Genomic DNA, 16,295 nt, shown 5'->3' with positions numbered 1-16,295 from the left:
GACCACAGAAGATGGCAAGGAAGAGGGAGAGAGATCAGGCAACCAGAGGCCAAGGGAAGAAGCATCTACACTGTAGAACAGCGTTTCTCAACCTGGGGGTCAAGACCCCTGTGGGGTCACCAGGGGGTGCCAGAGGGATCACCAAAAACCATCTGAAAACCCAGTAGTCTCTGTTGGTCATGGGGGTTCTGTGTGGACAGTTTGGCCCAATTCTATCATTGGTGTGATTCAGAATGCTCTTTGATTGTAGGTGAACTATAAATCCCAGCAACTACAACTCCCAAATGTCAAGGTCTATTTTCCCCAAATCCACCAGTGTTCACATTTGGGCATATTGAGTATTTGTGCCAAGTTTGGTCCAGATCCATCATTGTTTGAGTCCACAGTGCTCTCTGGATGTAGGTCAACTACAACTCCAAAACCCTTCCAGTATTTTCTGTTGGCCAAGGGAGTTCTGTGTGCCAAGTTTGGTTCAATTCCATCGTTGACGGAGTTCAGAATGCTCTTTGATTGTAGTTAACTACAAATCCCAGCAACTACAACTTCCAAGTGATAAAAGCAATCCCCAATCCCAACCCCACCAGTATTCAAATTTGGGTGTATTGGGTATTTGTGGCATATTTGGTTCAGTGAACGAAAATACATTCTGCATATCAGATATTTACATGGCGATTCATAACAGTAGCAACATTACAGTTGTAAAGTAGCAACTAAAATGTTATGGTTGGGGGTCACCACAACATGAGGAACTGTATTAAGGGGTCGCGGCATTACGAAGGTTGAGAACCAATTCTGTCCCGTCATGAAAGGCACCCTTTGCCCTCTTTCTTCCCAGCCCCAGGGGCGGGGACTGCGCCGAGCCGTCCTTCGGAGTGGGTGGGTGCAGGAGTCTCCCTGGAAACGAGCAACAGCAGCTCCGGCTTTGGTCGGGCTGCTCCTGCAAGAAAGGCAAGCAAACGGGGCAAGGTAGGTTTGGGGGATCCGGCAGAAATCGAGGAGGAGGAAAAGAGCCCAACGCCTCTCCCAAGAGAGCCCAAGGAGGCACCTGTTTTTGGCTGGAGCCTTAGGCATTGTTTGGTTTTTGTCTTTCTTTGCTTCGTTCTGTAACAGCTCCATGGCAGAAAAGAAGGGTGCATCTGCTACACCAGGCCTGGGCAAACTTGGGCCCTCCAGGTGTTTTGGACTTCAACTCCCACACTTCCTAGCAGCCTCAAGCTCCTTCCTTTGCCCCCTCAGCACCATGCAATCTCAGGTGACAGCAGAATCCATGAGCAGCAACTAGAAAACTTTACACAACAGGAGGATTTAAAGATCGAACTGCAAAGACAAGCCAGTCAAGGTGGCCCCAGTAGTGACCGGCACATTATGATGATGATAATAATATGATTATAATAATTATAATTATTGTCAATGTTGCAATTCCAGGCAACAGCAGGATTGAAGAGAAACAACGGGAAAAGCTAACACAATGTGAGGATTTAAAGATTGAACTGCAAAGACTCTGGCACAAGCCAGTCAAGGTGGTCCCAGTGATGACCGGCACATTATGATGATAATAATGATGATAATAATAATATGATTATAGTAATTATAATTAAAATCAATGTTGCAATCCCAGAGAACAGCAGGATTGAAGAGAAACAGCTGGGAAAGCTTACGCACTATGAGGATTTAAAGATTGAACTGCAAAGATTCTGGCAAAGCCAGTCAAGGTGGTCCCAGTGGTGACCAGCACACTGGGTGCAGTGCCTAAAGACCTTGGCTTGCACTTAAAAACAATCAGTGCTGATAAAATTGCCATCTGTCAGCCACAAAAGACCACCTTACTCAGATCTGCACACATTATTCGCCAATACATCACATAGTCCTAGACACTTAGGAAGTGTCACTAGAATGATCTTGTTTGTTGTGTACTACTCTTGTTGTGTTTCAAATAATAATAATAATAATAATAATAATAATAATAATAATAATAATAATAATACGGTTTTCTGGCATTGTATATGTCTGCCGCTTCTGTGCCCGTTCATTTGTATTTTGATTCTGTAGCCCACTTGTCAATGGATGTCCAGAATCAGCAGCACCCACCACGGTCCTTTTTATCCTGGGCTTCAACCAAGCCAGTATAGACTTCGTTTTGGTTTGTTTCTCCATAGTGCTAATGGTTAGGTGCTCTGAGTTCCACTCTTCAGCTGAGATCTCTCTGACTTGGTTGGACCTGTTGGTAGTTACACTACCGCCAGCACAGCTCTCAGCATCCTTGGAGCAGTTAAGCCCCCCACCACGACAAGTTGGATCTGTGCACATTATTAGAAAGTACATCACATAGTCCTAGACACTTGGGAAGTGTTCAACTTGTGATTTTGTGATGCAAAATCTCATTTGCTGTGTCATGCTGTGTTTTTGTGTCAGTAAAATAATATTTTTTAGCAGCCTTTCCTTGTGGCTGGAGACAAAGTACAACAAATACATAAACAAAACATAAGACCATTCTTTGAACATACAGTAGAGTCTCACTTATCCAACCTTCACTCATACAACGTTCTGTATTATCCAATGGTGTCCGTCTCCCACCCCTATCCATGGCTGTTTCAATACATTGCGATGTTTTGGTGCTAAATTCATAATTAACCACTATATTACTACAGTGGCTTAAGCCGCTGAAGGGGAAAAGGAAAGGGCCTGAAGCTGTTAGGAAGTGTGGGAGTTGAAGTCCAAAACACCTGGAAGGCCCAAGTTTGTCCATGCATGTACCACACTGTGGAATGAATGCAGTTTGACACCACGTGAATTGCCATGGATCAATGCTATGCGATCAGAGGAGTTGTCGTTTTGTTCCTGCCCATACTACAGCTCCCAAGATAGCATAGCATTGAGACATGTCAGTTCAAAGTTGTTTCAAACTGCATTCATTCCACAGTGTAGAGCCAGCTGATGATGTTTGCAAAAGGGAACTCTGCCTTTTGGTTTTCTGCCTCTCCTTCATACATGTTGAAGTCACAGGCAGCTGGGAAGGTGAAAGATGCATATAAACTACAGTAGAGTCTCGCTTATCTGACATAAACAGGCCGGCAGAACGTTGGATAAGCGAAAATGCTGGATAATTAGGAGGGATTAAGGAAAAGCCTATTAAACATCAAATTAAGCACCAAAACATGTTTTACAACAAATCGACAGAAAAAAGCAGTTCCATAACATGGTAACATTTTGTAGTAATTACTGTATTTACAAATTTAGCACCAAAATATTGCAATGTACTGAAACAGCTGTGGATCCGGACAAGAGGCAGACTATGTTGGATAATACAGAATGTTGGATGAGCGAAGGTTGGATAAGCAAGACTCTACTGCAGGTGAAAAGAATGATCTTATGTTTTGTTTATTGTTGTACCTTGTCTCCAGCCATGAGGAAAGGCAAACAAGATCATTGTGCTGGCTTCTGTATTCTATCACACATTGGACACTTCTCAAGTGTCTAGGACTATGTGATGTATCAGTGAATATTGCGTGCAGATCCAAATAGTTTGGGCTTTTGCAGCTGACAGATGGTAATTTTGTCAGTGCCAATTGTTTTTAAGTGCAAGTCAAGGTCTTTAGGCACTGCACCCAGTCTACTGATCACCACTGGGATCACTTTTACTGGCTTGTGCTAGAATCTTTGCAGTTCGATCTTTAAATCCTCATATCCTGTAAGCTTTTCCAGTTGCTTCTTGTTCATCTGCTTTCGCCTGGGATTGCAACATCAACAATCCAAAACTCCGACATTTCCTGCATTCACGATCCCTTGGGAAATTTTCCTGCCTCTTTTCTTTGGATGCCTTAGCTCTATTTTTGAAACCAAAGCTTTCCTATGAAAAGCGATCTCATGGCACCTTAGAGATTGAGAGAATGAAATTGATAGCATATGCTTTCCTGGACTAACTCTGCTTCTTGAGGTGCACCGAAGTGTTATGTTACTGCACTACTGTATTGGATCCCAGTGCCAGCATAATTCCTGGTGCAACTTTTACACATAAGTACCTTGGCTCAGTACCGTTATTCAGAATGGAGAATGTACTCAAATCAAAAGAAAACTGGGGGTGCAAATAATAATAATAATAATAATAATAATAATAATAATAATAATAATAAACTTTATTTATATTTCACCCTATCTCCCTGAGGGGACTCAGGGCGGATTACAGTACACATATACAGCAAACATTCAATGCCATTATACAATTAACATAGACAAACAGTACATAAACAGAGGTAAAGGCTTCCCATTTTTTTCCATTTCTGACATCTGAAGGCTGTGCTCAACTCCGGCCATGGGGGAGTGCTGTTACTCCATCTTCCATGCCAAGGATCTTTGTTGTCTTTAGATGCTCTCCTGATCAAATTGCCAGCATGTCCACGTGGGCGCCTTTTATTACCTCCCCGCCAAAGTGGTATCTATTTATCTACTCACATTGCTGTTTTCAAACTGCTAGGTGAGCAGAAGCTGGGCTGACAGTTGGAAGCTCATCCCAACCTGAGCTTGAACAGTCAACCTGGGCCTGTCACTTCACTTTTTTATCTGCTCAATTTTGGAAACCAGTTGTCAGTGTCTTTTCAAATCAGAGTTGTGTTTTAAAATGTCTTTCCTCTCTCTAGTAAATATGTCAGATATAATGAAAGACAAAGTAACCCGCTTGCTGAGGAAAAGAGGGAGCATATCTTCTTTAGGGAGCCATGAGGTCAAAGCAAAAGAGTTTCTTGGAAAAACTAAAGAGTAAGTTGCATCCTTACTGTTTTATGACTATATGCTGTGGAGTAATTGTAAAACTGTTTTATTATGCCCACTTGAGGGACCAATGTGGGAGCGTTTAGTTATGATTGGGTGCAATTGTGTTTTTAGCTGTTTATTGCCCAGTGCCCAATTAAGTAATGAATCTTCCCTTATCATGAGGGAAGAATGTGGAGTATGATGTTCTTCCATGCTGGCTTTGCAAACATAATTGCTCATGGTTTTAAATTTCAGTCTTTTATGAGTGACAGGGCTAGAAATTATACTTTGGGGAATTCACATTTGCTGCACTAACTCGCCATGCAAAATCAAATGCTGCCAAATTGCATGTACCACAGCAGAACAAAAAAGAGAAAATAACAAAGAAACTAGAAGATATGCCAGTGCCTGCATTTGGGGGGTTTCAAAGGCTCTCAAACTGAATATAACTTATTCCTGGCTAGAACAGAGCCATTGAATCATAGAGTTGAAAGAAACCTGGTAGGCCATCCAATCCAATCCCTTGCCAAGAAGCAGGAAAATCACATTCAGAGCACCCCTGACAGATGGCCATCCAGCCATCAAAGCCTCCCCCACACTCTGGGGCAGAGAGTTCCACTGCTGAACAGCTCTAACATTGAAGTAGTTCTTTCTAATGTTCAGGTGGAATCTCTTTTCCTGTAGTTTGAAGCCATTGTTATGCGTCCTAGTCTCCAGGGCAGCAGAAAACAAGCCTGCCCCATCCTCCCTTTGACTTCCCCTCACATATTTATACATGGCCCTCATCATGTCTCCTCTCAGCCTTCTCTTCTCCAGGCTAAACATGCCCAGCTCTTTAAGCCACTCCTCATAGGGCTTCTTCTCCAGACCCTTGATCATTTTAGTCGCCCTTCTCTGGACACATTCCAGCTTGTCAATATCTTTCTTTAATTGTGGTGCCCAGGATTGGATACAGTATTCCAGGTGTAGTCTGCAAAGGCAGAATAGAGGGGTAGCATGACTTCCCTGGATCTAGACACTAGACTCCTGTTGATGCAGGCCAAAATCCCATTGGCTTTTAAAGCTGCCACATTACAGTGTTACACATTACATGTTTAACTTGTTGTCCATGAGGACTCCAAGATCATTTTCACACATACTGCTATCGAGCCAGGCATCCCCCATTCTGTATCGTTGCATTTCATTTTTTCTGCCTAAGTGGAATATTTTGCAGAATTGTTGGAATTTACTTCTGTATTGATTCACCATTTAATAATTATGCATTGGATCTTCTAAGCTAACTGGGACCAACTACAAGAATTCCCAGCCTAAATGTGTATAGCCCTACAGAATTAATCGCTGTCATCTTTGTCTAAAAATATGAGCATCCTATGTCACTTCAAGTAGTGGTTTTAACTCTCTACCCATTTTTTGACATTGCCTACACTATCATCTAAAGTGAGGCTTTTACAACCTTTCCACTCACGATCCCTTTTGGTCTGAGAAATGTTTACAAGGCCTTGAATATATCGGTATAGAAAATAGGTATAAAACCAAACATTTTCTGATAACAAATCAGTTTTTGCAAAATCTTGCTAAATAGACTGATTTTCCTTTTTAAGTACAGTTGAAGCATCTTCTGCAGAGAACACTGTGCAACAGATTTGTGTAAATGTCTGGAACGGCAACTAGGTGAAGTTCAACAAAGTTTTACTGTTGCCAGTTTTTTTCATGAACCCAACATTGAGCTCAGGGGACCCCATTTGGGGTCGGGACACACACTTTAAGAAGCAGTGATCTCAAGAACAGGAGATGTGGTCAGTCCTTGAAATGTTGTATGTGGCCAACTTGAAAGGAAAGCATGTATCTGGAATCCTTCTTCACTTCACTTCACTTCACTTCACTTTATTTCTTAATTAGTCGCTCTCCACCAAGGTGCTCTGAGCAGCTTACAGTCTAAAATAGCATTTACATGATATAAAAACATTCAACATAAAAACATTCAACAGTGACTATTTGGCAAATTAGATCTGATTACCTAAATGCACAACCAAACAGCCAAGTCTTGAGTGCCTTTACAAAAGGTCGCAACTCCGACATTGCTCTAATGTATGGAGGCAATGAGTTCCACAAAATTGGAGCATAGGTTGAAAAAGCTCTACGCCTTGTAGCTTCCAAATGTGCCTCCCTAGGACCCGGTATGTATAGGAGATTTTCCTGGGTGGATCGAGGTGACCACTGATGGAGAAAAGGAATGAGGCAGTCCCTAAGATATAAAGGTCCTTGGCCATTTTGAGCTCTAAATGTCAGGATCAGTATCTTGTAGGAGATCCGATGTTCTATTGGTAGCCAATGCAGTTGTTGCAGAATCGGTGTAATATGGGATCTTATAGATGATCCCGCTAGCAGCCTGGCCACTGCATTTTGGACCATCCGAATCTTCTGAGTTGTTGACTTCAGAAGGCCGGCATATAAGGCGTTGCAATAATCCAGCCTCGTGGTGACTGTTGCATGGATTACTGTTGCTTGAGCAGGCCTTGCTTGAGCAGGCCTTGCTTGAGCAGGCCTTGTATCCTTCCACAGAATTGCTGGAGCTGCACACATCTTTTGTTTTCAATTGTATTACTTTCAGTAATAAATAACACAGTTGTTATTGGGGACTATTTCAGTTCCATCAGTACCGTGTCCTACATGGATGAACCTGGACACCATGATGATGCCCTTCGTCCAGCTGTTCAGATGGAGAACACATACCGATTGGGTAAGCATCACATCCTTGTTACTTATACATTTCCATGTGTAAGATTTTCTCCAGCACATGTGGGGGATGGACAAAGTAGCAATGAAATGGACTTGAGTCCTTCATAGGTACTAGACTGTTAAATCCTTTTACTTACTTACTTAGGCAATCCCTCATTGTCCAAGAATGATGGTCTTCCAAGTGTAGTGTCTTGGTGGTGAATCTATAGGTGACTATGGAGCCCTGTTCTTGGCCCACATGTTCTTCCACAGTGAGGACGTCAGTTTCCAGGTGGAAGGTGGTCCCAGTTGAGGTTGGCTCAACACACCTTCCTCTTGGCATGTTTCTCCCTTTCTCCCTCCATTCATGCCTCTTCAAATTTCACAGCACTTCTGGTCACAGCTGATCACCAGCTAGAGCACTCAGGGGCCAGGGTTTCCTAGTTCTCAGTGGCTATGCCACAGTTTTGTTAAATCTGATGCTAACTTGCAATAGTAAGGGCACACATTAAGCACATTTCTAATGGTTCAATGTACACAAACTTTGTTTCATGTCCAAAATTACAGTAATAAAACATTGAGTTTAGACTTTCCTTCAGTCTGTTTGTAAGGTGCAGATGAAACAGTTTTATGTTTAAACTTAGGGCCCTTCCACACTGCCCTATATCCCAGAATATCTAGGCAGAAAATCCCACATTATCTGAGTGTGGATTCAGATAACCCAGTACAAAGCAGATATTGTGAGATTTTTCTGCCTTGATATTCTGAGATAATGGGTTGAACTGAAAGACACTGATGATTATAGTTTTAATAGTTTTATATGGATTTTATTATGTGATATTAAATATTTTAATTGACATGGATATGTATGTTGTGGCATCTAATTGTTGCCAATCTGTATGCCGCCCTGAGTCACCTTCATGCTGAAAAGAGCTGGATAAAAATGCTGTAAATAAATAAATAAATTTAGCAGAAAAGTCTGAAGACCTTGTAAAACTACAGTTCCCATGATTACGTTAAGCCATAACAGTTAAGGAGGTGTCATGTGCATTACCAGTAATTCTACAGTGTAAATGCATCCTAGGAAGACATGATGATTTGGCAATGAACCTTTGGGAAGGAAGAGTTCCAAAGCTGGTTTACCCCTAGTAAGATGGCCCTTTTTCTGGTATTCATATGTTTCTTTCCTGAGGACAGGACTCTGGGAAAATATGCTCAATAATGATTTGGGTAGGTTCATGACATGCTTTATGAGCTGCAGATTCATCTGCAACAAATACATATCAGATACACAGTTTTTTAGGATACCTAAGGAACTACAAGGGAAAGAGGAAATCTTCAAAAGTATCTCTTTTTATGAGCAGGAACCTTTCATAAGTATTCTTTCCCACTGATATGAAGTCTGATCCAACCTACACTTTCTAGTCTCGTTCCTCTAAACAAGAGAGATCCTGATGGCTTTCGATTTAGCCACTTTGAGTCTTCTTGTGGAGAGAAAAAGTGGAGTATAAATAGACATAGTCATCATCTTGTAATTTGAAGAAATAGTGAAGTGAAGCAAGTACAGAAGCCCACAGAGCTCTTATGTGTTGGGAAAGTTCACAATACATGCTTATGAAATCATGCTGTGAATTATCTCTGTCTCCTAGGTCCTGCAAAATGTTTCCCAGTGGGCACGGTGAATAATATCTTGAAGGATGTAGTAACAAGTTATCTTCAGGAAGAAAAATATGAAGCAGAATTGTGTAGACAAATGACAAAGACCATCTCTGAGGTACAAACCTATTTGTTAAGCAAAGTTTTAAAACAAATTTCAAAGGAAGATTGAATAGAAATCTCCACAGGATTAAAAAAACAAAACAAAGCCTATTAATATTAAAACCTATATCAGTTTTAAACTTTATAAGTTATAAAATATTAGTGTTGGGGCTATAAAGTGGAACATTAGGATGTTTGTATACACAAATGATAATTTTGTAATCCTACCAGAGTTCTTGGTGGCTATTCCCAGACTGTGGAACGCCCTTCTGAGGCTAACCCCATCAATACGTTCCCAGCTAGACCATCCAAAACAGTGGATATGACCAAACAACATTGAAGTACCTAACAACTAGTCCCAGTAAATCAAAGAATCACCCAGGATATCCTCTCAAGAATTCTGTATGCCCTCCAGAGTGACTCTGTAGTAACTTCTGAGGGAAGCATACCATAGAATCACCTGGAGAACCCACCAAATTTCTAGGAAGACCTAGTTCTTGTACTGGGAGAAGACTAGTGGTGGGGATAACTAAGCAATGTAGGTATGTAGGTAGGGAGATAAATAATACAAAATATTTCTGTAGATCTGCACTTCATCCTAAATAGTTTTCAACTGTACCTCTTTCTCTTTTAGGTAACTAAAGCTCGCATAAAAGACCTAATGATACCAAGATACAAAATTATTGTGATCATAAATATTGGACAACTAAAGAAGCAAAGCATACAGATTGGAAGCAGGTGCCTCTGGGACACTACCAGTGATACTTTTTGCTCCTATTCCTTCAAAAATAGGTCATTGTTTGCTCTTGCAAATGTTTATGCTGTTTACTCTGAGTAACAAGTGACAGTTCTATGAGGAACTGATGAGCCCAACATAGAGCTGGATATCATTTGTTTTCTGCAGTACTCACCTGAGAGTAACCTTCAATTAACCCAATGGGACTTAACTCTGGTTAAACATGTGTAGAATTATTCTATATTGTGGGTTTGCTAAATAGAGTACACCTGGCCTTCAACGTTTGTGGGTTTAACTTTTGCAGATTTAATTATTTGCTCATTTGGTTAGTATGTCCTCTCTAGTAATCTCTAGGTCCTCCAGTAAATTTCTATGGTCAATGTATATAGAAGCTGATTATGTAGTCACCTGGAGGACCAGTTGTTCTCAACCTGTGGGTCCCCAGATGTTTTGGCCTACAACTCCCAGAAATCCCAGCCAGTTTACCAGCTGTTAGGATTTCTGTGAGTTGAAGGCCAAAACGAGTTGAGAACCACTGACCTAGACATTCTAAAGATGTGTTCTCAGAGAGCCCTTCCACACAGCCCTATATCCTAGAATATCAAAGCAGAAAATTCCACAATATCTGCTTTAAACTAGGTTATCTGAGTCCACACTCAGATAATGTGGGATTTTCTGCCTTGATATTTTGGGATATAGGACTGTATGGAAGGGCCCTCAGGTTTTTAAAGGTATTTTTTATTTGAGGTTTTAACTCTTTAGTGGAGGTCCATGAAAGGGCGTGGGTACTGTTATCATGTCTGTGTCCACTTAGGATTGTAATTACTTTTAAGAAACGTCTTAATATTGCTGATGCAATTTTTACTGCTGTCATATAAACCTAATCTTTCCTTGTGTATTCATTCCTAGGAGAGGCGTTAGTACCCCACTGTTTGCTCCTATTCCTTCTTGTATTGGGAGAAGACTGTTGCACTAATTATGTTATAATGGCTATGTAAATGAGGCCTACATTTATATTTTAGTCTTGAAATATTACTGAAATATCGAGCAATTCACATTTCTTTTGGTGCACTAAGGTCTTGGTTTATCGTTGAACTCTTTTCAGGACAGTTGGTAATTTAACTGTCTTCTTTTTCTTCTTCTTCTTCTTGCTCTTCCTTTTTGTCAATTAAAATTGCAAGGGGCCTTATCTGGATTTGGACTCTACTGGAGACATTGGGAACAAGAAAGGTTTAATCTGAAGTCCTCTATAATGATCCAAGCTCAATCAGACACTTGGCATTTTCCTCCCCCCAAAAAATATCCGATTTTTTACTTGTCACTTCTTAGACATACAAATTGCAGGCCAAAGTCCTTGATATCCACATTAGGATCCAATTCCAAATTTGTTGTTTGTGTTTTCTTTAATGTAGGAAAAGAATAAAGAGAAAGCTAATTGCATCTTTAAATTCCTGTCTTGCTGGAGTCCCAATGACCTCATCAGATGGGGTAAACATTGGTGGCATATGTCGGTTCCTGCACATGATGGAGCCCGCTGACTCCCATCCCATGATGTACATCTAGTTCCGACGAGGCTCCATTACAAAAAGAAAGAGAAATGCTGCTGCTACAGCAGCAACATGGGGCCTCCTGTGTTGCATTAGGATCCATGAGTGGAAAATGAGCAGCAAACTCTTCCCCCATGGGATGGGGCCTGGGGTAAATCAGGTGATGTGGGGCATGGGACACTGGGTTCTCCACACACCTCCGCCGGGAAACACCAGATTTGCCACACTCCGTGGTCATTCAGCAGCACACATGATGAGGCCCTAGTCTCATATCAAATGCAACAACAGGTCCATCAAGACTACTCACAATGTATAGTGACATTCCTGGATAGTTGTATTGCTGTTTCCTTTCCATTTCTTAAAAGCTTGATACAGGCTCCACTAAATAAGACAGCAATCAGTATTAGAGAGAGTGCTTTTTTAGTAACTGAAGTTGAATTGGCTGAAGTCGAAGTGCGAAAAAAGTAGTTCTTGGTTTTATTCTGATAGCAAATTGGCTAAAATTTTAAGGAAAAGCTGGAAGACTCAATGCCAAGTTGAAACTTCCAGACTTTTTTACCCTACAACACAACCCACATGTCCAAAAATGAGAAGTTCCAAAACCCTTTGTGGAAACTCGAAATTGCAGATAATTACAAACTCTTTATTTTGACTATATTTGAGTCAGAGCAGAACCTAGAGAGATCCATAGATACCTCCAGAGCAGGAGATTGTCTTTTTGAGCCTGTGTAAGTGAAACCATGGATAAGTGGGTCATACTGTATTGTATATTAGGTAGCCTTTATTTTTAGAAAAGGGGGAAATTAAAACATTATATCTCATCATAATAATTGTTTTGAGAGTAGTCAGATGCCATGCTGATATTCAGTGCATATCCTTGGCTGATCTCAAATGTTAGGATCTCAAAATGGCAAGGGGTTGCAGACACTGCAGCTTGTACATAGGCATTATTCGATAATCACTGGTGACACTGACTAAAAATACATTTGGTCTAGATTGTCATAATTCTCTCATGCTTCCCTTGCATCTACAATATATCTGGTATATATACTGTTAACTTTCAATTTTCACATATTCTTTATTCATGAGTTGAACCATTCATGGCTGGAATTCAACACACACCCCAGTCCAAAATGCAAACTTTGGATTTGCCATTTTGTACAAGGAACACCATTTTACTGTGCCAAGACTGGGTCTTGAGCATCCGCAGATTTTGGTGTTAATTGTGGGAGGTGGGACGGGGTCCTGGAACTGAATCTACCAAAGGGCTCACTGTACTTCATTCATTATTATCACAGCATTCTGGGGAGAGATATGGCATAGCTACTCTTAACTTCATCTGCCCTGTTCACGCAACACATCTCCAGCATTTTGTAATTTGTTTTGTCTTCTTGAGAGATTTTCTCCAATTCCATTCCCATTGTCATTATGTTTCCAAACATTTAATGAAAATATCTCCTAGCAATCTGTTTGGAATATTCAACTATCCTGAAATTAGGAGAAGAGCATTCGATGAGACATTATCAAACAAACAATCGAAGCCAGCTGGTGAACTTCACATTTATTGCAAAAGTAGGAACCAAAAGAAAGAGTAGAAATCTTATTCATACATTTGAAATGTAGCCATTCGACAATATTTGTCAATTTGGAGAGGCAGACAAGAGCTGCGAATATTGCAGCCTCTTTGAAAAGACCTTAATGTTACCTATTTAAAGCCACAAAGTATTTTATTTTCTAAAGTATTATTGCTGTAGAGTAGCCTCCATATCAGCAATTGGTACATTTTTAGCATAGCGTACTTATAGAATTTTCGCTGCAGCCAACAGCGCAGCAAGAGATTGTGAGTTGCATCACATCCTCATGCCTTTTATGGATAGACTTTTGTTGCTGGCCTTGCAGATCTCTTTCAGTCTCAGCCCTGGACTGGATGAATTCTTTGCTTTGCGACTCTGGCTTCTGGATATAATTTTCCTCAGTACCTGTTGAGATATTGATAACAACATGATAAATGACAGTGAATGTCTTGATCTGTTGAATAAAAGTAATAACTAAAATGCTGGAAATATGCTAATTATAAAGTTGGACTGCTCTGACTATGAAAACATATTGACATAATGTCTTAGGTTTGATGGAATTCGTACTTACAAGATAAACTAGACGTCTCATTGTAAGATATGAACGAAAGAAAATTATCAATGCTCTCAATGAAATCTGCTTTGAAACATGTGTACCAAGCCGAAACTGAAGTTATTTCAGTAGGATTAACCTAGTTGTGTTTAAGTTACTTAAAACAAAGGATATGCTAAGAAAGGAAGCCAAAGATCAATTTCACCCACTCATGTGCTTGTCCCAATATATCTATCCATTTTCATTGTTAACTTTCTGTACAAGGTTACAATATATATATCTTTCCCGTCTTCTGGGATGTCCAGTCATCTCACACCCTTTTCCATGCTTTCCTGTGCTTTCCCTGCTTTCTCCTCATTTTATTGAGTAAGGAATCAGGTAGCACCCAACACCTGAAAATGGATTCTTCTCTCTATTTTAACACACTGGCAACACTGATTCTCATTGGCAGCCACCGAAAGTGGACATACATTGTGAGATGGCCTCCATGGGACTCCGTTTTGCCAACATGTTAAAATGGATAGAAGACAGAGAGTTGACTATGTGGGGATGAAGTATGTGGGGATGAAGTTGTAAGGAAACACTCCTTCTCCAGTGAGACTTGCCCAACACTTCCTCTGCTGTTTTTTCAACACAAATGAAAATACTTTTCTTTTGCCCGGGCTCTCAATTGTTGAATTATCCTTTTATTCCTATAATTTTTAATTTATTTATAATTTATAATTTTTATATATTTATAATTTTTAATTTATAATTCCTATCATTTTTAATTTAGTTCTTATATTTGTTTTATTATATATACCTCCTCGAGAATATATTTTGATATTGTTGTTGTCTGCCTTCAAGGCATTTATAACTTAATGAACCCTAAGGTGACCCTATTCCAGGTTTTCTGGCATTGAGTGTGTGAATCACCCAAGATCACCCAGTGGGTTTTTATGGCCAAGCAAGGAATCTATGCTTGTAGCTCAACACTCAAATTGCTATATCATGTTGGCTCTCAAGAATATATTAAAGATTTCCCCTCAAAAGGCTCACATTTTACATGATATAATTAATTATGAATGAACAACTAAGTAATTTCTCCTGGTTCAGTCCCTCCATCATGCCTTTATGAGGCCCAGGAATGGTGGTCTGTTCAGCTCAGAAGCACAGCACAGGAAGGTGATGTTTCCATCATGTTCTAACAATGATCAAGACAGTGATGATCAGAAGCAGGACCCCATCTCAAATCCTTGTCACACACTCTATTGCTGGGAGGAGGAAGGAGAAAGTTGAAATCTTCCCCCTTGTGTCCCACCTGGCCTTGAACAAACCTCCATCTCCCAGTGCTTCCGTGCCTGGTAAAGCAAGTTGGTACAGTGGTATTCATGAACATTAGTAATTCATGTTAGTGAATACAATGCAGTTGTGGATCTGTAATTCTAGGCTACTAATCTGCAACTCCAGTATAGAATACCAGCCCAAATAACTAAGAATAACACAATTGGTTTAACTAAATAACAAAAATATTTAGAAAGCTATTACCTTTGAGACCATTTGGGAAGCCATTCAGTTGTCTTCTCCAGCGGGATCCTCCACAGGTAAAGACGACTGCCCTGACAAAGTCTCTCCCGCAGAGTCTGACTGGAGCCCCTTCAGATTTTACTTCAGAGATAGCCAGGAAGAAAGAGAGCAAAAGCAACCCCAGGACCACAGCCTTCATTTTGGCAGAAGAGTATCTGATTAAGCAGAGCAGGGAAGAAGATGGGGACTACTGTAGAGGGAATACAAAGAGGCAGACCAATTTATATGCTCCTCTCTTAGGCAAATGACATTAATCTGTGATGATCTAATGTTTGTCAAATATTTTTTGCACCAGCGTTAAGTGCTTTGGGATTTTTAACTGGACTGTTCTCAAATAGTAATTAAAATTATAATATGTCACTATATGGCTAAGATTAGCATTGCACGTAAAAGTCCAGCATATTTATAGAAACTTCCCATCTTAGATCAACACTGCAAATGTGCACTTCCTTCCTCTCTTTGGGAGATTTATTATATTTTTCACACCTCACAAATGACTATGAACTGCTATAATTTTTCAAATAGCAGTTAAACTCAACCAATAGGCATGCTATGCTGCTTTGCATTTAGTATCTTGAACTTGGTATATTTTTTCAGAACTTGCATTCAACATTAAATTTGTAATAATAATGTATGTTTCTGTTAAGCTATTTGTTTCATTTTTATTTAATTTATAACGTTATTAATTGGTATTTAAAGGAAATGTTGAAAGTGCCCATGGTTATTTCTTCTTGAATATCAAATTCTACATTTCTATTTATTTCTTCCTTTTGCCATTAACCACAGTATAAGAAAAATAAATAGAGTGGGCTCATAACATTTGCTGGAGTTAGGGGCACAGGTCCCCCATGAAAGTGGGGAAAAGGTGGGGGGGGGGGGGACCAAAAAAACCATGTGTTGTTTTTTAAATCTAAGGCTGGATCTACCCCTACATCTCAGGATCTGATCCCAGATTATCTGCTTGTCCTAGACTATCTGGCAGAGTGGAGTCATATAACTCAGTTCAAAGTAAATTGGGATCAGATCCTGAGATATAGGGCAGTGTAGATCCAGCCTACGAGAACATCCTCTAGGGATCTGTAGGGCTTCCAATACAA

General features: G+C 40.2%; 2 protein-coding genes across 2 annotated transcripts; one reads left to right on the top strand and one right to left on the bottom strand.

Moving 5' to 3' along the window:
* The first annotated feature begins 889 nt into the window (after positions 1 to 889).
* DYNLT5 (dynein light chain Tctex-type family member 5) lies at positions 890 to 11,398 on the top strand. The gene is made up of 5 exons (XM_060771573.2): positions 890 to 966; positions 4,635 to 4,752; positions 7,395 to 7,486; positions 9,114 to 9,238; positions 9,857 to 11,398. Exons 2-5 carry the CDS (start codon positions 4,640 to 4,642, stop codon positions 10,058 to 10,060), a joined length of 534 nt encoding a protein of 177 aa, XP_060627556.1. The 5' UTR covers positions 890 to 966; positions 4,635 to 4,639; the 3' UTR covers positions 10,061 to 11,398.
* Positions 11,399 to 13,132: 1,734 nt separating this feature from the next.
* On the bottom strand, positions 13,133 to 15,386 carry INSL5 (insulin like 5). Its single transcript, XM_060771574.2, is given in 3 exon segments — positions 13,133 to 13,506; positions 13,508 to 13,533; positions 15,160 to 15,386. Coding segments are annotated over 3 exon segments (420 nt in total). The 5' UTR covers positions 15,338 to 15,386; the 3' UTR covers positions 13,133 to 13,290.
* Between the last annotated feature and the right edge of the window lie 909 nt (positions 15,387 to 16,295).

This window comes from Anolis sagrei, chromosome 4 (assembly GCF_037176765.1).
Source record: "Anolis sagrei isolate rAnoSag1 chromosome 4, rAnoSag1.mat, whole genome shotgun sequence".
NCBI lineage: Eukaryota > Metazoa > Chordata > Lepidosauria > Squamata > Dactyloidae > Anolis > Anolis sagrei.
Note: the sequence above shows the minus strand (reverse complement) of the source record. Positions and strands in the feature narration are given on the sequence as shown.